This window comes from Eulemur rufifrons, chromosome 10 (assembly GCF_041146395.1).
Source record: "Eulemur rufifrons isolate Redbay chromosome 10, OSU_ERuf_1, whole genome shotgun sequence".
Classification (NCBI taxonomy): domain Eukaryota; kingdom Metazoa; phylum Chordata; class Mammalia; order Primates; family Lemuridae; genus Eulemur; species Eulemur rufifrons.
In genome coordinates this window covers 33,445,932-33,468,638 of record NC_090992.1, presented here as the reverse complement: position 1 = coordinate 33,468,638, position 22,707 = coordinate 33,445,932, and the positions used below count along the sequence as shown (strand labels likewise).

The following is a 22,707-nucleotide window of genomic DNA, read 5'->3' as shown; positions in this document are numbered from 1 at the left end:
GCTTCATACTAAAGCCATCTTATCTGTAAAACTGGGCTTTAATTGGGAATTTTTTAATCTCACAGCACCCAGGGAGGTTTCTGATCTGTCAAGACTGAGGGCAAGTATGAACCTTATGAACCAGAACAAACTCATTCCAAGCCTGAATTTATCTATTTTTGTAAAAAAAGAAAAACTGTACCAGATAATACCAAATATTTTATAAAATGCATTAATTTTTTTCGTTAACTCTTCTTCAGTAAAGGGTTATAAATAACAGACAAAGGCTAAATAAAATTCATTCCCAGTTGAGGCTCTGGGCCCATTTTCTGCTTCTGTTCAAGGGTGTGAACAAAGGAGCTCAGTATTACTTGAAAAGGAGGTAACAGCCATTAGACCTAAATTTAATTTATTTTATTAAAATAGCATAATTGAGGGACCATCAGATAACTGTTTTTTGTCAGGCGCAATAAAAACAATTAAAACCCAAATCATCAAGAAAACCTGTGCTCCTGGCTTCCTTGCATCCACATGGTGAGTAGAGAAACAAGGCTGGCCCTGCGGCCCACCCCATAGGGGCAGCTCCTGGAAGACGAGATTCAGCACGATGGCAGACTGCTCCCTGAGAGGGCCGAGACGGGGAGGGCAGGCCAAGTGCCTCGCCTGGAACCATCCCCACGCACTAGACACCTCAGAGGCTGTGAAAGGAGGACGTGTCCCCAAGTTCAATAGTACCAAAGCAGGCTCCTTCAGGCGGCCGGAATCTCAGCAGTCCTGGGCTGCTTGGTGCATTATGTGCAAAATGTCTGGTGCTGCACCACTCTCTCTGAAGAAAGTCCCTCCTGTGATACGGATTCCTCCAGAAGCTGATTTCCAAAGTCCCACGTGTCCCCACATCAGGGCTGGACTGCCTGCTACCTTTGCTTGCCCCTAAGAGTACTCAGTTAGCCAACAGCTGGGGCCCCAGCTTTTGTATTGCCATCAGCATCCACGTGTGCATCTGGAGGTTGAGCCCCAAGCATGGGGCATGAGGGGAGGGAGCAGGACAGACCAGCATCTCGAATGGCTTCCCCCTCCCAGGGCCGAAAGGGGTAGAAAAGAAGGCAACGTGAAGTTAAGGCCCTGTGAGCAGTCTAGAAGGTCCTAGCAGCAGCTTCTCTGAAAACGTGCTCTGCCCCCATAGAAAGGGCAGAAAAGTGGTGCCTGCTGACTTCCCTTCCTCCCCTGGCGGCCTGAGTGCAGGTGCAAAGTCGACTAGAAGACGGGCAGTCTCGGGGACGTGGTCAGCGTGCAAGCGTTGATATCCTCGGTGTGGGCCGCCCGGTGCAGGGATGGCTCAGAAGCGCTCCGGTTGATCTTCGGCAGAGAGTGTTGGAGCAGCTCAATGGAAGACAGGATCTGAAACAAGGCCCAGAATGGTCTTATTAGCTAGGGCTTCGTGCTTCCTCAGCAGCAGCCTTCACTCAGGAGTCCAAAGACACAGGCTGTATGACCTCCCCATCTGTTGGAAGACACAGGTCCCCTCCCTACAAAACAAAATGCCTCCCCCTATTGCTATTGTTAAGAACTCTTGCTTTAACTAATGCAGTCCCAGCACCCCGAGTTAAGGCTTACCTGGGGAAAAAGAGGCCTCTCTTCCTTAACTTTCTTCACACAGTCAGCTACCAGCCTCTTCATTGCTTTGGGGCAATTCTTGTATAACTTACTGAGATCGGGGGAGGCATACCCTCGGCCCACCATGAAGATGATCTAAGGGAAAGAAAACAGCTGAGCAAATGGGTCAATGAACGTTTTTGCTGCTGAGGTTGGCAGGAAGCCCAGGGACTCCCACAGCTTAGGTCTGTAGGCGCCGGGCAGACTCACCTGATCTCGGTTGTTGATGTGGGAGTAAGGAAGCTCCCCTGTCATCAGCTCATACAACACGATGCCGTAGGAGTAGACATCAGACTGGAAGCTGAATGGGTTGTTATCCTGCATTCGGATCACCTCTGGGGCCTACAGGGACAAAGTGCATTCAGCACCATGTGATGGGCCCAACAGACATCCAGGGACCAGGCTGTCCCATCAGTTATGAAAGAGTCCATTCCTCTTCCCCAGGGGACTCTGACTCTCAGGCACCGGCTAAAGCCAGCTCAGGAATCCTGTCTGACCAGGACCCCGCACTTCCGTCCCCTGGCTTGCTAACTCCCATCCACACTAAGCTTCAGAATGGTTCTAACCTTCACCTTCCTCGAGGAGATCCGCATTTGCCCCAGGCTAGCTGACATTGGGGAAACAAACGGGAATGCTTTAAGCTTGCACACAGCTCCAGGGCGTTCCTTTTCGCCCTGTACCTGAACGCTGCTAGTGGGAGCCCAGGTTCCTCACCATCCACAGGACAGAGCCAGTGGGTTGTTCAACCTGCTGAGAACCACTCCAGCGTGACTTTACTGTTGCCAAACCAAAGTCTCCGATTTTCACCGTTAGGCCTTCGTGGAGAAATATATCTCAATGCTTGTTAAGGACTCTGGTTTCAAAAGAATGGTCAAGTTAGTTTTGCAAAACTTCCCAAAGTTCATCATAACACTACGTTCCCCACCTCCCTTCTGTCCCAGCCCTCTCTGCTGCATTTGCTGTGGTTTCTGAAGCTTTTGAAATGACCCTTCCAGGAGGCATATAGGGATTGCCCAGTGTGCCAAGATTATTTGGCCCCAACTGAAAACAAGCCAAAGTTCACCACCTGCTGCTTTTCCCCATTTCCACATCTAGGGGCCAGGTCCCTGGCCTTGTGACCTTCCCATGTAATAGAGGTGCCTGAAACCCCAAGATGAGCAGAGGCTGCCCTTGGGTGCTCCCCAGAGGGCCAAGCATGGCCTGCTAATGGCTTACGGTTGTTTCTGCCTATGTCCCCCTCAAATGAGCAACTGACACAAGTGGTTAACAAAATAGTAAATCCATTACTGAGGGCTAAACGTCATAAGAAACTTCTCACTAGCATTGGTGCCACTTGGCGACTTCAAACAGAACCAAAGTCAGCTTGCTTCTGGGTAAAGAAGTCAGGCAGTTTAAGTCCAATCTGTGACCTGCTGGTGCCCAGGAATTCACACCTCCTCAAATCTCTGGTGTCTGTTTTCATGATACAACGCTTGTCTGCCCAAAAACTCTACCAGTGAAAGGTGTTCCATGCCTTAGACTTGTACCCCAAACAGGCTATGCCCTAAAATCCAACTCAACACTACTATCATGCCTCTTCCTGGCTAAGAAACAAAGTTCAGCTGTAGGGGAAGATGGTAGATTCAAAATTTGTTAAATCCCATGCCTTTCAGCATGAAAAACACCTTCCTTCATTCTCCCTTCTACAAAAATAAATTAAGTCTTAGAAATGGGGAGGGACTGTTTCCAACAGTGACTTTTTTTTTTTTTCCTTTCCCTGAGACAGAGTCTCACTGTGTTGCCCAGGCTAGAGTGCCGTGGCGTCAGCCTAGCTCACAGCAACCTCAAACTGCTGGGCTCAAGCAATCCTCCTGCCTCAGCCTCCGAAGTAGCTGGGACTACAGGCATGTGCCACCATGCCCGGCTAATTTTTCTATATATTTTAGCTGTCCAAATCATTTCTTTCTATTTTTAGTAGAGACGGGGTCTGGCTCTTGTTCAGGCTGGTCTCGAACTCCTGAGCTCAAACCATCCGCCTGCCTCGCCTCCCAGAGTAAGGACCTTCCCTAGACATCACTCTCATCACAGTACAGGGTAAGCAGAAGTTGAAGGCCATGCCAGTCCTAAGGTATACCTTAGATTTTATTCATTTATTTTTTTGAGACAGATTCTTGCTCTGTCACTTCAGATAGAGTGCAGTGGCCAGATCGGAACTCACAGCAACCTCAAACTCCTGGACTCAGGCAATCCTCCTGCCTCAGCCTCCCAAGTAGCTGGGACTACAGGCGTGCACCACAACACCTGGCTAATTTTTCTATTTTTTGAAGGGATTTTTCTCTGACTCCTGAGCTCAAGCCATCCTCCCACCTTGGCCTCCCACAGTACTAGGATTACAGGCGTGAGCCACCGCACCCCAGCCAAAATTTTGTTTCTTGAAGAACTAACTCTGTGATTTTTGCTTCTTCCCCTCCTTTGCCTCTTTCCCTAAAAAGACACCAAGATATCACCCTGGCACCAAGAGCCACTTGTGATAAAAAGGCTCCCTCCCCCTTCTGTTTCCCTAAATTTAGAACTGAGCAGTCAAAAGAAACTCAACAACCAAAGGATACTGTTGGATTTCATATCTCTGTGGATGATGTTCTTTGCATGCAAATAGCTGTGAAGGGAAAATAAATCTATTAAAAACACTTTGAGGGACATGGGTAGAAAGCAGTTTCAAACTGCAGCTAAGAAGTAAAGCCACCTGAAGGCCTGGCTCCCAGTGGGGTGTTACACACAGGGGCCGGCCCTGTGCTGCTCAGCCTGGTCCACATCACTCCTTACCGAAGGGGGCGGCCGTGGCACAAACATGCTGACCCTTCTTTAAGCATCAATATTAGTCAAAAGTAATTCTGATAACCCAGTGTCCAAACAATCGATGAATGAAAAATGTGATTTACCCATACAATGGAATGTTACTCAGCCACAGAAAGGACTGAAGTACCCACACATGTTACAACCAACCTTGAAAACATGCTAAAGGATCCGGGCATAAAACAGCACATCTTATACACAGAGCCCTGTGTTGCTTAGTCACAGGGATGTCTTCTGAGAAATGGGCATCGCTGGGTGATTTAATCACTGCACCGACATCACAGGGTGCGTCTCCACAAACCGAGATGGTAGAGCCCACGACACACCGAGGCTCTGTGGTACGGCCTGTTGCTCCTGGCTGCACACCTGCACGGCATGCACTGTACTGAGTACCGTGGGCAACTGTGACACAATGTATTTGTGTCTCTAAACACAGAAATGGTCATCATGTGCGCCCACTACCCCACGTGCAGTCTGTTGCTGACTGAAATGTCGTTAGGCAGTATATGACTATTACACCTCACGTGATTCCATTTATATGAAATGTACAAAGCAGGCAAAGTCCATAGAAAGACTGTCACAGGGTGGGACATGTAGGGGGTGACTAACAGGGTTTCTTTCTGGAGTGATGAAAATGTTCTAAAATTAGGTAGTGGTGATAGCTACACAACTCTGAATATAAAAAATTAATGAACTGTACGCTTTAAAAGGAGGAGTTGCATGGTATGTGATTTATATCTCAATACATTTTTTCTCAATAAATGCATATCTCGTTTGTTCTTGAAAGTAATTCTGACTACTTATTTCTTAAAATACACATACGTAACTTCCATATGAATTTTAAAGACAGAGTATGAGGATGTATGTAGTACTTGCAAGCAGAGAGTTAGGCGAGGCTATGAGGAGTTCTGCCCCCTCTGCCATGGGGGCACTTCCCTGGGGGAGGCAGGAAGGGCACACACACGCCCCTCTTCATGGAGAAGTGTGTCAAGCACACACCCAGGAGAGCGGTATCTAATGGAGAAGCTGAGGGTGACCTTTAAAAAGCCTTCTCTGAAAGGACAATACCCAAAAAGTGACATCCGGTCAAACCTTCATGTGGAACACACATGCTTGTGGATGGGCCATGCCTGAGACATCTGAGCAGAGGGCGCTGCCACAGCTGTCCAAGCAGAAGGCACCTGCCCCCACTGTGCTCTCAGGTCTCTGGAGAGATCGAGGGGAGCAGCTGGAGCCTGAATCTGAGCCCCAAGGGGGCAACCTCACTTGGGTGAGGAATCTGAAATTCTCATTCCTAACAACTGATCCCCTCAAGCCCAGCTCAGAGGCTCATTTTTCAGTTGTGCAAAGACATCACTGAATCACTTAATGGACTAGAAGGCTTTTCTGGATCCTGGTTCTGATTTAGGGACAAGTCGATGCTGGGGCCCCAGAGACAGTCATCAGGCCATTTACTCACTCCATTCCCTGAGCCGTCTGCCGGGCAATGTCAATTAACTGGAACATCTGAAACTTGGTCTCCTGGACATGCAGGTGTTTGTAGAGGCTGCTGCCCTCACACCACTGGGTCACAATTGCCAGGTTGTCCTTTGTCATGTACCCCATGAAGAGCAGAATGTTCACGTGCCGTGTTTTGCTGGGGAGGGGAGAGAAAATACTCAGGGAAGCCTACTCTGCTTCCCATGGACACCGGATTCTGTGTGCTCGGGACACCACCCGCACTCCCAATGTGGGGGAGGCTGGAAAAGCAAAAGCGTGTGACGGCTGATAATCCAGTTGGTGTTCTGAGCAAACAAAGGAACTCACCATTAGTTGACCTCAGTGCTGGCCTTTTTACCGGGATACTTATGACTCTCCCGCTGGGGGTCAGAAGGACCCTTCCTCCTCTGTGTAAACAGCTACCATTATGTAACTTATTCCTCCAAGTCTAAATAGTGGCTCAAAGATTTGAAACCTGAAGGTTTGGAAGTCAATAAGGCACCTGGGCTACAAAAAGGGTTCTTGGAAATAAAGGTAAAAATAGGGCCTATATCTCCCTACCTCAAACCAAAACCCAGAGACAGACCTGGGCTATTGAGTTCAGTGTGCCCAGGAGGGTATTCTCATGAAACGGGAATCTCCTAAAGGCTTGACAACCACATAAACTGGAAGGAAACATCCCTTCGCTCCTAAGGGAGGAGCATCCAACCACAGGAACTCCATCGTGTGCCCTGACTGCGCCCACCAGACCCAGCTGCCACGCAGCGCCTTCCTCTGCAGTCCTGCACCCCCCCAACCCTGTCACCATGGGGGGCTGGACAGACCAGCTTTCTACTCACCGCAGGACAGCCACCTCATTCCTGAAGGCCTGGAACTGCTCTGGGGTTGGGTCAACAACCTTTAGGATCTTTACTGCAACATCTCCTGCAAATAGTTTGTGGTCAGTGCAATCAGCTGAATGATCTTACTATTTCAAATAACCTAGTTTTGAGGAAGATACAATGAATCACTTATACAAAGAATCACATAAACTACATAGATGGAATAGATCTCCAAATTTCTAAATAATTCAAGTGGCTGAAAAAAGTTAACTGGGTTAACTGCTATCCTTTATCCCCCCCACAAGCCTTCAATAGACTTGGTTTAAAGGATTCAAATCAACTCTGGCAGCCTCATGGGTCAACCACCTTGGCCTATGGGGATGAATCAGTGGTATGTGTGAGTGGCCTCGCAAATGCAAGATCTCTGGGGCCTACAGGCTGGTGCAGGGAGGCAGGCCTTCAGCAGGCTACTGATGCGAAACTCAGCATCCACATTTCAGTGAGACCTGATATGGTCGCCAGTAAAAATTCAAAATATGTATTGAAATGAAGCTTCTTTGCCTTCAATACCATTACAAAGTAATCCTAATTAATACTGATTGCTTAATATACTTACTATGTCCTGGAACCGTGTGTACTTTTATCTCCTTTAATCCTCATAGCCAGGCCGGGCCCGGTGGCTCACGCCTGTAATCCTAGCACTCTGGGAGGCCGAGGTGGGCGGATCGTTTGAGCTCAGGAGTTCGAGATCAGCCTGAGCAAGAGCGAGACCCCACCTCTACTAAAAATAGAAAGAAATTATATGGACAGCTAAAAATATATATAGAAAAAATCAGCCGGGCACGGTGGCGCATGCCTGTAGTCCCAGCTACTCAGGAGGCTGAGACAGGAGGATCGCTTGAGCTCAGGAGTTTGAGGTTGCTGTGAGCTAGGCTGACGCCATGGCACTCACTCTAGCCTGGGCAACAGAGTGAGACTCTGTCTCAAAAAAAAAAAAAATAAATAAATAAAATAAAAATAAAAATAAAAATAATCCTCATAGCCACCCCATGATGTAAATACTGTTATCCTCATTTTACATAAAACAAGCAGAGAAGTTTAGTCACTTGCCCAAGGCAATACAGCAAAAAAAAAAAACCCAAAAGTGCTGGAGCCAGAATTAGAACGCCAGTCTGACTCCAACAGTTGCTCTTCTACCTGCAGCACCGACAACTGACTGTCAAGCACTGTGAGTAAAACCAGCCTCTTAATGTAACTTTAGAAACATCCAGGGATCAATTCTACTTTTTATGTATGACAGGTTTAGAAGCCACTTTCAAAAGTTTTTATATTGATACATTTATAATAGTAATTATTGATTACTTGAAGCCCTATTAGGGCCTCAAATTTTCATGACAAGTAAATTTACTAAAACATGGTCTTCCAACAAAGCAGGAGTTAGTCACCTCGGAGGTGACCCTCTTCCTCCACAGAGTGAGTGCATCGGCCTGCAGCGCCCTCTCGCAGCCTCTGTTGGAGCATTCCTTACTTCACTTTTGGGGAGCAAAGTGGTAGAGAGATGGTTCTTATGATAGGTCCCAAACTGTCCCCTGTGATCTCTGGCTTTATGTAAAGCTTCAGTGTGTCCCTGTGTTTAACAGCAGCCTCCAAACTGGCTCTCATCCAATTCACCTGCATATGTGTTTACCAAGGGCCCAGGGCTGCCTGTGAAGGTGCTCTTGACTTTGGATGGGAGAGATCCACACTATATTCAGAGCTACCTTCTATCTAGAAAAATGGATCTGGGAAACCATGTGGGATACGCGCACAACAGCCCTAACGTCAGGTTCCTTATGACTGAGTAGGAAGACAAGAGTCTGCTGCGTAACTGTCAATTCTGGTACAGTTGGGAGCCAAGACAGGAGTGCTGGGGAGGGGGATGGGGTGGGGGTTTCCCCAAGGGGGAGTAAATCTTTTTTATCAAGAGATGAGGTCTCTCCATGTTGCCCGGGCTGGCTTCAAACTCCTGAGCTCAAGCAGTCCTCCCACTCCAGCATCCCAAGCAGCGGGGACTAAAAGCACATGCCTCTGTGCCCGGCTGAGTGCATCTCTTTGCAGAGAGAATACAGAAAGGTTTTCTGAAAGAAATGGGATATAAGCCAAGGCAAGGATTTTGGTAAATGGGAGGGAGGATGTTCTAGACCAGGCACATCAGAAACAAACGTGAGGTGAGGGGGGAATGAAAGAAACCGAAGTTGTGTTAGGGAAACTCTGGGGTGTGATTTGGGCACTTGTAGGACAGAAAGAGGGAGGCCAGGGACGAGTCTGCGGCAACAACCCAGGCAAGGTGCAGGCACAATGGCTGACAGTGGGGACAGAGAGGAGGGCACGAAGGAGGTCAGAAACTCTGTGAAGATGAACTGACTCACAGTGGTAGTCAACTGCACGGCAGGGCCAGGAAGACGGCAATGCTGATGGCTCAGGCTCCAGCCAAGGGCAAAGCCTTTAAAGGGGCAGGGTGGGGCCAGGGTGTAGGAAGGAGGCACAGGGAGATGCTGGATGATCACTTTGGAGGAGCTGCTGCTTGGGACCTTCCTATTTCATGGACCTGGCTTTGCAGTCCCTTCCCTTTCGCATAGCTCTCCTCTGGGCATGCTCCAGTTGTCACGGAACTCACCCTCCACCGTCACCCATCCTGGCCCTGATCAGTAATGCAACTTCAGCATTCACAGCCAAAGCCTACTCACAGTGACTTACTCTGACCTTGTAGTCAGCTGAACTTCCTTGGCGGTTTTCACACATACTATTGTTTAGCCACATCCCCCACCTCTAGCTTCTGCCTTTTGTAACAATGAACAGGACTTAAGCCTGTTAAAAGTTCATCTTTTCTTTGCTCCATCATCATAGCCAGTTGAAGTCTTCTTACTTTTTTAAAAATCCTGACTACTATCCAAATATACATTACACCTCTGCTTAAGTCATCCACATCCACTTATACAGTGACTCTGTCACTGGCAGAACAGAGTCAAACCAAAGACAGAGCCCACAGCACTTGCAGAGACCCATCTGCCAGCCAGCTCACCTCACACAGTTAAGGTAACAGATGATATGCAAATTCTTACTAAAATCGAGAAGCTATATTCTATACACAGCATTCCCTTCATTTATATGTAAATAATCCAAAGATTGCCATGAGAGGGATTCAGAAACATTTCAACTCTCATAAAAAATGATTTTCTACTGGTAGGAACTGCGTGGGGCTAGAATGAGCTCTCCGACAGGCAATGAGCTGCCCATCACTCTGGTTTTCAGGCAAAGGCTGGGCAAACCTCCCAAAGGTCTCATAAAATCTAAGATCCCCAGATGATACCCAAAGTCTTTACAGGCCCCCACAATAACACTCCACCCTCGGACTCCCCTCCAATTAGTCTCCCCCTTGCTCATAAAGACGGAAGACTGAGGCTGTTCAGATCCCCTTGAAGTTCTCTGAATGGGCCAGGTGAGTGGTTCACTTTGCACTTGCTGTTGCTGCTTCCCCAAATATCTGCACCACCCTCCAGCCTCCATGCGAATGCTACTTTCCTGGAAGACTCCTCCCTCACTGATCTGCTAAAAATTGTGAACCAGGCCTGCCACTCCACTCCACTCCATTTCTACTTTCCTCCATTTTTCTCCTTAGCATTTTTTTTTTTTTTTAATAAGACACAGCCTTGGCCGGGCGCAGTGGCTCACGCCTATAATCCTAGCACTCTGGGAGGCCGAGGCGGGCGGATCGCTCGAGGTCAGGAGTTCGAGACCAGCAAGAGTGAGACCCCGTCTCTACTAAAAATAGAAAGAAATTAGCTGGCCAACTAAAATATATATAGAAAAAAAAAAAAAATTAGCAGGGCATGGTGGCGCATGCCCGTAGTCCCAGCTACTCGGGAGGCTAAGGCAGTAGGATTGCTTAAGCCCAGGAGTTTGAGGTTGCTGTGAGCTAGGCTGACGCCATGGCACTCATCTAGCCCGGGCAACAAAGCCAGACTCTGTCTCAAAAAAAAAAAAAAAAAAAAAGACACAGCCTCACTCTGTCGCCCTGGCTGGAGTGCAGTGCCATGATCGTAGCTTGCCGCAACCTCAAACTCCTGGGTACAAGAAATCCTTCTGCCTCAGCCTCCCAAGTAGCTGGGACTGCAAGTGCACACCAAGACACTGGCTAATTTTTCTACTTTTTTTGTAGAGACAGGGTCTTGCTCTTGCTCAGGCTGATCTCAAACTCCTGAGCTCAAGCGATTCTTGCGCCTCGGCCTCCCAGAGTGCTGGGATTACAGGCCTGAGCCACTGCGCCTAGCCCTCCTTAGCACTTATACTATATATTTTACTTTGCTTATTTATTGTCCTCACTAGAATAGAAACTTCATGAGAATTTTCATCTGTTTTGTTCACTGCCTCATTTGCTTGCCCTGAGAAGAATGCCGACTATCAAAATATGCTCAGGAAACAATGAATGAACTCTAAGATGAAACTGTCTATAGGACAAGAAATGAGAAGCTCTGTTTGAGGCTCTGGAATGGAAGAGGGGACTTAGCCTCTGGCAGGAAATACTGGGGACTTAGTTGCTCACAGCATAAGTCAAGAAATAGTTTCTGGCAGAGGAATTTGGGACTCAAGTGTCCAGTCCGAGTCCCTAGGCCTTGCCTTGTCCCAGGTCTATAGAATCAGGATTAGGCCCAAAACAAAGACGTCCCTAAAACCTGGCCTAGCAGCCGTGGGTGTTCCCAAGGCCACCTTTCCAACACTCCATGCAACAGGTGGTCAGTAATACTACGTAATGCTCACCCCTTCTCTCTTTTCAAACTCATTTCTCTGATGAGTACAAAATTGTACAGTAATACCTTATCTTTTCCTTCTGGAATTACCCAAATATCCTTGTAGCTGGTGATCTTACAACATTTAAAGGACAGTACTTATGAACCTTAGCGAGTGATACAAATGACAAAGGCAACGTTTTATGGAGGACAGCTCATTAAGTAGGCATTACATATCAAACCAGAACGTCTTACTTTCCTTTAATAGCAAAAGTCAGAGGCAAATATAACTTGGAATGTTTTTAACTTTTTAAACACAAAGTCATTTTCCTGCTTTAACCATTTGGGATTGTCTAAACTTATTATGTACGACTCTACTTTCTAAAACAGAATAGAATGAACACCGTTCCTTCTCTTCTTATTGACTCAGTCATAGTTATACACCCCAGTCACCGCCCTCAGCTGGGATGGGCTCTCCAGATGTGGGTTACACCAGGCCCCATTAAGTGGCCCAAGAATGTTCTTCTTAGGTTTGCAGATCTGTTAGAGGGGTTTTCTGCTTTCTCATGCTGTCAGTGATTATTCCCGCTGCCATCATTCTGACAACATCTGAGGCTGGCTTCAACCCTTTTACGTGTCATTTGTAATGAGCAAAGGCTGGCAAATCTGACCTCAAACTTACGTGCAAAAGCAGCCTCTGAGCTTGCGCCTGAGGGTCTCCCCTTTACATAAATATGTGGGCGTTAGTTCATGCATCTTAGGCCTCTATCTTGGTTGCTTTGAGACCCTTTCTGCTCACTTCCACAGCTGGCTAGGCTGAGTTCAAAAAATTTTGAATCAAAAATCACCAAAACAGTTGTAATTTTTAAGACATTGAAGAGAACATTATTTTATATACAGGAACCAGAATGGTGCTTCCCCCCCCCCCCCCCATTTAAAAAAGCACAAAACACTTAATCTAGGGATTACGGTTTCCTTGACCACTCATTCCTCTTCTTCATCCATAGACTATGGCTTGCTCTCTGAAAGGGTGACATAAAAGGCCACTGCTCCTCACTGCTCTACTTTTGAGACTCTTAACTTAAAAAGTCCTAGACTCTTAAAAACATTTAGACATGTTATCTACATACTAATAGTAGTCTTTATTTAAGTAACACTGTAACAAATATATCTTATAGTTTTAAAAGCTCATACTATTGAGAGAGAAAAAAGCTCATATGCAATACTATGTACTAATGCTTTGAAAAATTATGAATCCAAAATTAAAGGACTCGAGCAGAGGAAAATTAAATTTGGGCACAACATAAACTGCATCTATTAGCTTTTAGCTGAGGCTTTTAAAATGTGGTATAAAAATGATCAAATGCTCCTCATGGAAGCACTAAACAATATCCACAGCTCTACCTCCTATAATCCCCAGCACCCTTCTTATCTCAGATATAAGCACTCTATCCCACAAAATGTTCATGTTCTTCTTTCCTAAGGGATCTCCCCAAGTTATTTATGACATTGACATCTAAAATATTCAGCAACAGTATCATTTCTCTAGGACTTGGGAGGCAGGCCAACAGTATATATTAAATGCAATTTTCAAAGGAAAAGGAATTATCCTACATGTAATATACAAATGTTCAGTCCTGTGCCAATCCCATTAAAGAACCAGAAATTTGTCAGATGATTAGTTTCAAGTGGCAAAAACCCATGTATTAAGGAGCAACAAGGTACTGAGAAAACTGTAGTGTTTCTTAGTTTTCAACACCTTGAATTTTAATGTTCAAGGTGTTGAAAATACTCATTTGATGCTCAATCTTTGCCTGTTTATCTATAAAGATAAGTACAGTGGCATCCAAAGCAGAAATACAGTCACCTAGGCACTTGAAGATTTTGCTTTATAATAATATGAATTATAAGAGATGACTTTTTGGGTAAATACTGCCTATATTTGCTAAAGTCCTAAAGCCAGAGGCAATAAAAACCTCATAGAGAAATGTTAAGTATGTTGCCAAAATGTTAAATGTTGCCAAAATACACAAGCTGTAAGTAGTAGCTACAGAAGTTAAATAGTACCTTTCTTCCAAGTGACAACATGTTTCCATTAAAATAAGAACACTAATTCTATGCATAGATTCGAGAATTAAGTCTATGCATTCCCTGTTTGATAGGGATACTCACAACTAATCCTTGGGCAGAGCAAAAAGGAGCAATTTTAGGAAATTTCTGGTTTTCATATGCCCAATTGTTTGACCACAGGCAAGTTAGCAGCCCTCTCTGGATCTGGACCTCAGTTTTCCTGCATGCAAAAATCTCTTAAAGGTCCGTCCCAGCTTTAAGTTTCTAGAATCCATGCTCCCACCATAGCAGCAGATGCTTGCTCATTTAAAGAGCTTCAGGCCGGGCGCGGTGGCTCACGCCTGTAATCCTAGCACTCTGGGAGGCCGAGGTGGGCGGATCGTTTGAGCTCAGGAGTTCGAGACCAGCCTGAGCAAGAGCGAGACCCCATCTCTACTAAAAATAGAAAGAAATTATATGGACAACTAAAATATATATATACAAAAAATTAGCCGGGCATGGTGGTGCATGCCTGTAGTCCCAGCTACTCGGGAGGCTGAGGCAGTAGGATCGCTTAAGCCCAGGAGTTTGAGGTTGCTGTGAGCTAGGCTGACGCCACGGCACTCACTCTAGCCCGGGCAACAGAGTGAGACTCTGTCTCAAAAAAAAAAAAAAAAAAAAAAAAAGAGCTTCAAAGACATTTGGCTCTAGGGGTCAAATCTTGTTCACTAATTTCTAATTATCCTGGGAACTTTATGATGCTAATTAAAACACTATGAGTCTAAAAAGAATGCTGTGAAATTTCAGAGATACATATTATTAAGTTCAATCTGTAGATGTAACCAAGTATCCATGGGAAAATGCTGCTGCAAGCCGAGGAGCACACTGAGGCTTCTCCTCCAGACCCACTCTGGACTGAAACTTGTCTTCCCCGGGGCCCTGAAGTAAAGGGAGGGCCCCAAACTCACCATGCCACTTGCCCTTATACACAGTTCCAAAGGAGCCTGACCCAATCCGAGTGGAGAGCATCACTTCACTGGCTTCTATTTCCCAGTAATAGCTGGAATCTCTCTGTCCACGAGGCCTCTGAAACAAGTAGAGATCATTAGTATACTCCATGGAATGGTAAGTGTGTTAACAATGAAGGCATTGAAGAAAGGGAGCAACACAAACCTATCTGTTCCCATATCTTTTAAAGAGATAACATTAACCATAATTTCAATTTCTGTCTTTTGAGAAAATAACATTTTAATTGTAGCAAACTGGCAAGTTGTCTGATGCAAGCATGCCAAAAATGGCACTGACATTTATAATCTCCATTAAATGTATTTTATTATAATCCTCTCCCCAAACAAGTTAAAAGCATTCTAATTTCCAACTAGGCTTTTCTTACTGAACACTAACCGGCAGGAGGTACTATTGTTCATACTCACAATTTTGTTCTTCTCCTGGGTCCCAGATCCTGGTGCCCGCTCTCTTTGTGCTGGCACAGGGGTTTTGGGCTGTGACCAGCCCGTTGGGCTCAGATTGTTGGGGCTGCTGGACAGGGCTGAAGGTGAGGCTTAATAGACAAGACAAACAGAATCCACACATGGATAAGCCAACAGAAGATACAAAGCATAAAGAGAAAAAGCCCATTACTATTTGTTAAAGGACTATGGAAAAGTACCTGATTCGCTGTGACTTCGGATTGCATCCTGAAACAGAAAAGGAAAGCTGGTCAACTTGTACACCAGAAAGGATTTTCTCTGGGGGAGGGAAAAGAAAGGAGGAGGATTTGCAGGAACAAAATGAATTATAAAACATCTAAAACATAAAAAATCTGATCACATACTCTATTCAACTTTCCTTGATTAAATTCATCAAATATCAGTGGACAACATCTCCAAGATTGGTTTTTCATTAAATATTAGAAGGATTAGTATTAATTTTTCATATACAGTGAAAAACATTCTTTTTCTCAGAAGAAAATAATACATACAACAAACATACTCTTTCAAAGAAAACTAACAAAGTTACTATTAGCTGAGATCTTTCTAAAGCTTGGGAATCTTGCTCCACTGGGGGTCAAAAAACAACCAAAAAAAAAATTGGGAATTCTATTGGCAAGCTCACCAAGCCCACTCTTACTCCACTACGAGTTAGGGTAAATTGACCAGAAGTTGGATATGATAAGGGTAAAGCACCATGACTACACACTTTATCCAAGCCTAACATCATGGAAAGCTGGAAAGATCACAAATCCCCTAGTCTAAAACCTACATTTACATATAAGAAAGCACATCTGAGCAGGTAAAGAGACTTGGCCAAGCTTACATAGCCAATAGGTGGCAGAAATAAAACCAGAAACCATCATACATGGATGTCAGCCCTCAGTCCTCCTTCACCACAAAATGCGGCCTCATACCTTATGGGTAAGATCTGAAATTAGTAACATTCTACTCATGTGAGAGAAGTCAAAGGTTACCTTGGCCAGGGCCTCCAAGAGACCTAAATCCTAACTAACTTAAAAAATTTGCACCTGGAGTAGAATTTATATTAGAATAATATAAAACCACTTGGCCCCCATATCCTCAAAAAGGATATTTTTCTGGGAAATCCTACTCTGTTTTCTTTGTGTAACCATGGTACAGACTTGTTCCACATAACTATCACTAGAATGCGCCCACTCAATGACATCTTCACAAGAAAAAAAGAATCATAAACCAAGCTACTCCCCCCACCCCCCACAAAGCCTAGTTCTGGTTCATTCCCAAACCTGATAGTCTTCAGAATCACCTGAAGAGGTGTTTAAGAACAAAGATTCCCTCCTCACCACCCACCACTAAGATTGATTAAGCATGTCTGGGAAGGGGAGGTGGGAAGCCCAGGAATCCATGTATTTTTAAGTGCCACAGGATAACTGCCAGGTGTGCAAAACATTGGCCAAAATTAATCTGGATTTCAACAGAATATTCAGCAGCTGTAGCTTCATTATCCAACTAATCTGTTCTTAGTTTAGTCAAAGCATAGCATAATATACTTTTATTAACCAGAATTATATTCCCATATGCTAGAAGTTTTTTCTTAATGTCAGAGTAATTTTCTTTCCTGTATCCACTATAAACCCCGTTATCTATACTGTGCTAATTTCTACAGTTGGATCAATTTACCCTAGAAAGAATCTTTCTATCATCCTAAATCTAAATATTAAAGAGAACTACAAATAATTTAAATAGGCCGGGCGCGGTGGCTCACGCCTGTAATCCTAGCACTCTGGGAGGCCGAGGCGGGTGGATCGCTCAAGGTCAGGAGTTCGAGACCAGCCTGAGCAAGAGCGAGACCCCGTCTCTACTAAAAATAGAAAGAAATTATATGGACAACTAAAAATATATATATATAGAAAAATTAGCCGGGCATAGTGGCGCATGCCTGTAGTCCCAGCTACTCGGGAGGCTGAGGCAGGAGGATCGCTTGAGCCCAGGAGTTTGAGGTTGCTGTGAGCTAGGCTGACGCCACGGCACTCACTCTAGCCTGGGCAACAAAGTGAGACTCTGTCTCAAAAAAAAAAAAAAAAAAAAAAAAAATTTAAATAAAGCAACAATGTCCACTTTAAAAATATTGAATCATGTGATGAAAAAATAATAGGAATCAAAATTTGCTCTGCTTCTAAAGTACAGAAAGGATTAAGCACAACAGCTGTGCCACTTATTTTATAATAAAAATTTTAAAATGTTCACTTTTAATGTTCCAAGTATTAGAGTATCTACACAGGAAAAAATCATGCAGAAAAAATAAAATTCATAGCTTATACATGACCTCTTCACAATAGTGGCAGGACAAGTATGTCAAACGTGATTTGAGGTCTGAGTGAGATAAACTGTGCCTGATGTGGCAGATGTCCCTGAGGCTTTCAAGGAACAATTCATGATGCAGAGGGAACATAGTTATCTCTGGTAAGCTTTTAATAAAGGATTTTTCAGGGCATATCAACCAAACTGACACATTTGGTGTCTAATGTATAAATAGAATACCGATGCGAGCACCAACTAAATAAATCTAACATTAGACTTTGGTTGGAATTGTTTTTCGTTTTTTTTTTTTTTTTTTTTTTTTTTTTTGAAACAGAGTCTTGCTCAGTCACCTGGGCTAGAGTACAGTGGCGTCGTCACAGGCACAGTAACCTCAAACTCCTGGGCTCAATCCTCCTAATCTCAGCCTTCCGAGTAGCTGGGACTCCAGGTGTGTGCCACCACTCCCAGCTAAGTTTTCTAATTTTTATAGAGACACAGACCTGCTATGTTGCTCAGGCTGGTCTCAAACTCCTGGTCTGAAGCAATCTTCCAGCCTCAGCTTCCTGGAGTGCTAGGATTACAGATGTGGGCCACCTCACCTGGCCTGGAATTGATTTTTTTTTTTTTTTTTTTTAATCTTAATGCCCCTGGCCTCAAAATTCAATTTGATAAAAAAAAAAAAAAATTTTTTTTTTAAAGAGATGGGATCTCACTGCGTTGCCCAGGCTGGAGTGTAGTGGCATGATTCTAGCTCCCTGAGACTCCTGGGTTCAACTGATCCTCCTGCCTAACTACGCAGATAGAATACAAGTGCACACCACCATATCTGGCCTAACTTGATAAATTTACTCCACTTATCAGTGATACTACATACCATATTTTTTTACTCTTACATACTCTACTTACCAAAAGAAAACATGAAAACGGTCTAACAAGAAATATAAATTTAACTTAGCAATTGTTTCATTTTTGATAGTCTACTGTCTGACAGTCTTAGCAATCCTGTTAATTACAAGAAAGCAAAGGCATGAAGAAAAATACCTACTCTTCCCCTCAAACAAAATCGTCTGGACCACGCCCTGGGAGAAGCATTCAGGCTGTTATTCTAGTCCAAAGCAATGAGAAATAAAGAAGAATAAAGAACAAAGGAAGTAGTTTAAGTGTATTCAGTTGTTATTAAAGATGAAGCAGAAAGTAAACCAAACAAACAAACAAAATACCAAACAGACAAGAAAAGAAAAAGCAGTTTGAAAACACTAGTTTTGGGCACTTTTATATCTTCCTAAATACCTGCTTATTAAAATCCTAGGACTCCACCCTCTTATTTCTAAATAAAATCACTTAGAAGACTTCTAGAGAGTTTGTAGTTCTCCATCACTATTATTTTCTTTCCCACACCAAAATGAAACTAATCTTTATGTACCTTATACACTAGCTCATTGAAATCCTATTCACATTTGACATGGAAAGAATGAGTTTAAATGGTAACATTTCTTCAGGAAGTTTTAGTTCTCTACTTGAATGATACTAACTGGATCATTCAGCCAGTCTGAATAAAGATGGTATGGATAAAAAAGAAATTTTAAAAGTCCAGGGAACTGAGAAAGTGCTGGAACATTCCTCATCAGGTTTGAAACTCAAAACTCTCTGACATAACAATCAACCCCACCCACATTAACTGACTGATACTCATCACCACCCCCAAAGGGCCCTATTACCTCAATCATCCTGCTGTCCACAGGAAGGGTGGTGCTGACCATGTGGACATTAGGTGTGGACGTCGACCTCTGCCTCTGGGAAAGGGAACCTTCAGAGGAGGGGCTGGAGGTGTTGAACGTGAAGGCGTGAGGTGTGGAATATCGGTGCTGGGAACTAGAGGAGGAGAAAGAAAATTCCATGACTGGCGCTCAGGCCTCCCACTGGTACTCTTTTAACTACCTACTTCATTAAATGCTGTAATCCTAGCACTTTGGGAGACTGAGGCAGGAGAATTGCTTGAAGCCAGGAGTTCGAGACCAGCCTGGGCAACTTAGGGAGACCCTGTCTCTATAAAAAATTTAAAAATTAACAGGGCATAGTGTTACATGCCTGTTGTCCGACGTACTCAGGAGGCTGAGGCAGGAGCATCGCTTGAGCCCAAGAGTTTGAGGATGCAGTGAGCTATGATCATACCACTGCACTCTAGCCTAGGCAACAGAGCAAGACCGTGTCTCAAAAAACAAAAACAAAACAAAACAAAAAGATGTTTAGGGGCTTGGCATGGGGGAGGGGACGGAAAAAAAAAAAAAAAGAAAGATGTTTAGGGGCAAACTCTACCTATACAACCTGACAAAATGGTTCATTCTTTCAAATATGTGCCATCTGAAAATTCTTTTCTGCCTAGGTGCTTCTGCATGCAAATTTTTGGAAAGGAAATAGTGTGCTTGGAGTTCAATGAAAAGGAGAAAAATACATTATAAATTTTCTTCTTTTTAATAAATCATCTCTACAGATTACTCCAAATTTTATAGCATTTCTAGGAAAGAACAGATTAACATCTGCCAACCACACCACCACCAGCTAGCAAGAACTTGCCCAGTTTAATTTAGAGACTAAATTAGAGAACTTTAAGGCAGATTTTATTTAAACATAGTCAGACCTGCTAAGCACGTCTACAAAATGGCCAGGATTTTACCCACTCTTCTCCCCTCTAACCAGCACACAAAATAATTGGGAATTCAGTTTTTAGAATGCAATATCTAATTGTGAGACTAACCACTGGCCTCTTCCAGCCAACGACACTCTTCCACCAACCAAACTAGGAACATGCATTAGAAGTATAATATTTTCATTATTTGCTCTAAAGATTTGTTTGAGCTTTGTTCAATTCAGGTAACACCCACATATGAATTCAAGGAATAAAATGCTAGTTTTTCCAAGGGAAATTTTTACATTGACTTGAAAAATTGCTTTCCCAAATAATTCTCTGCTTATGGCTTCAGAGGCCTAGTTTCTTCTAATCTTTAGAGGCAAGTACAATTTTGAGGCATACTTGCTTTTCAAATAAATAAAAGCCATACACAAATATATATCTAAATATCCTTTCAGTACAAATTCATTCTTCTGAGATATGCTGCCTTTAACAATTTCCATGGTACTTTCCATGGTGTGTGTGTGTTTTTGTTTTTTGTTTTTTTTTTTTAAGAGACAGAGTTCTGCTCTGTCAGCCAGGCTAGAGTGCAGTGGTGTGATCATAGCTCACTGAAGCCTTGAACTCCTAGGGCTCAAGTGATCCTCCTATCTCAGCCTCCCAAGTTGCTAGGACTACAGGCGTGCACCATCATGCCTGGCTAATTTATTCTATTTTTTTTTTTTTTTTTTTCCTCTTGTGACAAGGTCTCCTTATGTTGCCAAGGCTGGTCTCGAACTCCTGGTCTCAAGCAATTCCCCTGCCTCAGCCTCCAAAAGTGGTAGGACTACAGCCATAAGCCACCATGTGGCAGCTTTGTATGGGCCGCAATGATTATATACAGGCCACTAAATGCTATCTGATTACATATACATTAAAGCAAGATAATTTGGACAAAAACATAGATTTTACTTTGGTGCCAAATTCATGTGTAACACTGAGCAAGACATGAATCAAACAAAACTGATTTTAAAGCTAGAAAACAGAGTGAGGCAAGTTATGTGCAAACTCAGACATATTAGAAAAGATATTTATATCAAAAATCTAATTAGATTTTTAAAAAACAACAGTCTATTAAATACCACGGTTTTAACGATGCAAAGCCATAATAAACAGTTCAAAGTTGAGGGTTTTAATTTTACTGAATCATTGTATTCAGTTTTGGGACCCTTTCTATTGAGGCTCAACTCACTACATATTGAGGAAAGCAGAATCTCTAGCTCTTTAAAATGTAATGATATTTAGGGATGTGCTTTGATAACAGAAAGAACTGTATGTAATCAAAGTCACTTTCCAGAATCTAAGACCTACAGGACCAAAAAGAGAAACTTGTACATTTGCTGTAACACGAGTATCAAATTCCACAGAGGCAGCAAAGGGTTTACATAGAGAGAGGGGAGGGAATGCAAAGGAACTCTTGCCTTTTGTATTTGGCCTTCCAACCCCATCCACTCCAACTGTAACTTTCCAAAAGAAAAGCTATTAGGTAAAAAATTACCTAACAGGTATCCGGGAAACAGACTCTCGCATACGACGCATTGTCAAAGAAGGCAGTGCTGGGACCCCACTGTCACCAATAGCGGAATTTGGAAACAATCTAAATAAAAGCAGGGAAAGACTAGTTTACAGATTTGCAGTAATTTTACAGAAATAATCAGCCTGTCTTGCCTTGCAAACTTACAGCTACTCAAACTGAACTTTTCCCAATCACATTTCCCTTGACTGTTTCAGGCTACCTAGAGGTAAAGGGACCAGCATCCCAACTGACTGGGTTTGAATGATTACAGAATGTGAATAATATTGACCTGCCAATGAACACACAAACTTCAGTGTGCATTTCTAGGAAATACTGTTCCAATGTCTAGCTATATCAAAATGATGTTTTTAAAGCTACAGTAGGGCATTTTACAACCTATATCATATAGAGCTTTTTTGGAAACATTCTATCTTAGAAACACCTAGGTGAAAAGACTAAAATATAAAGAATAGATCATATTCAGCACCAAAACTCACAAATAAGAGGAAAAGGGATTAATTAGGCACCTTCTTTTCATGAGCTGGGCACTTGTGGTTATTTCGTATGTTATCTCAGCTAATCTTCACAAAAAATGTAAGGAAAGTAATACCCCCTTTTTCAGATGTATGAACTGAGGCTCAGAGGTGGTTACAGCTAATGACAACACTGAGATTTTGACACATCTGTTGGACGCCAAAGCTTGTGCCATTTATGCTACTCAAACTCACTCAAACAAAAATCAACATGTGACTAATCATGAAAACAAAAAACCTGGGTTTTTTGCTCCCACCATAGTTTAATAACATTCCCTTGGTTTTTCTAGTATCCTTAAAAAAGGATAAAACTTCAACACTTTATATCCCTGTTAACAGTGTTTAAAAGGCCATTTGGAATGTGCACTTTTAATTTAAACTTTAAATTTTATGGTAAGATAATGAAATGTTTTGTCTACATGAAATATATGTTGGTAACTGGCTTGTCTGCTAATGGAAACAATAAAGTTTTCTCCAGTTTGAGGTGAAGAAAATAGCATCAACTATGCTTTCTGCTCCTTTTCAATATCAATGGCTTGTTCAGCCTATTCAACAAAATACAGAGTAGTGTCCACTAGCAACCCTAGTAGATGATACTGTCAAAAGAGAAAAGCCAAAATTCTTTTTGTTTGCATATT

The 22,707-nt window shown here is 43.4% G+C and overlaps 1 protein-coding gene across 6 annotated transcripts in view; it reads right to left on the bottom strand.

Annotated features, from left to right (window-relative positions):
* The window catches only part of RAF1 (Raf-1 proto-oncogene, serine/threonine kinase), a 135,326-nt gene that overhangs the window by 58,329 nt on the left and 54,290 nt on the right, over positions 1 to 22,707 (bottom strand). For 2 of the 6 annotated variants that reach the window (XM_069483951.1, XM_069483954.1), the window contains 13 exons: positions 21,519 to 21,617; positions 19,071 to 19,224; positions 18,398 to 18,457; positions 15,249 to 15,276; positions 15,013 to 15,140; positions 14,548 to 14,665; positions 6,783 to 6,867; positions 5,924 to 6,100; positions 4,221 to 4,267; positions 2,347 to 2,465; positions 1,843 to 1,974; positions 1,594 to 1,728; positions 1 to 1,377 (listed from right to left, as the gene is read on the bottom strand). In XM_069483951.1, coding sequence (XP_069340052.1) covers positions 1,234 to 1,377; positions 1,594 to 1,728; positions 1,843 to 1,974; positions 2,347 to 2,465; positions 4,221 to 4,267; positions 5,924 to 6,100; positions 6,783 to 6,867; positions 14,548 to 14,665; positions 15,013 to 15,140; positions 15,249 to 15,276; positions 18,398 to 18,457; positions 19,071 to 19,224; positions 21,519 to 21,617 — 1,426 coding nt within the window. In that variant the 3' untranslated portion in view covers positions 1 to 1,233. Of the gene's footprint in view, positions 1,378 to 1,593; positions 1,729 to 1,842; positions 1,975 to 2,280; positions 2,466 to 4,220; positions 4,268 to 5,923; positions 6,101 to 6,782; positions 6,868 to 14,547; positions 14,666 to 15,012; positions 15,141 to 15,248; positions 15,277 to 18,397; positions 18,458 to 19,070; positions 19,225 to 21,518; positions 21,618 to 22,707 lie in introns of all 6 variants that reach the window. The other 4 variants (XM_069483953.1, XM_069483955.1, XM_069483956.1 and 1 more) reach the window with 3 other exon arrangements.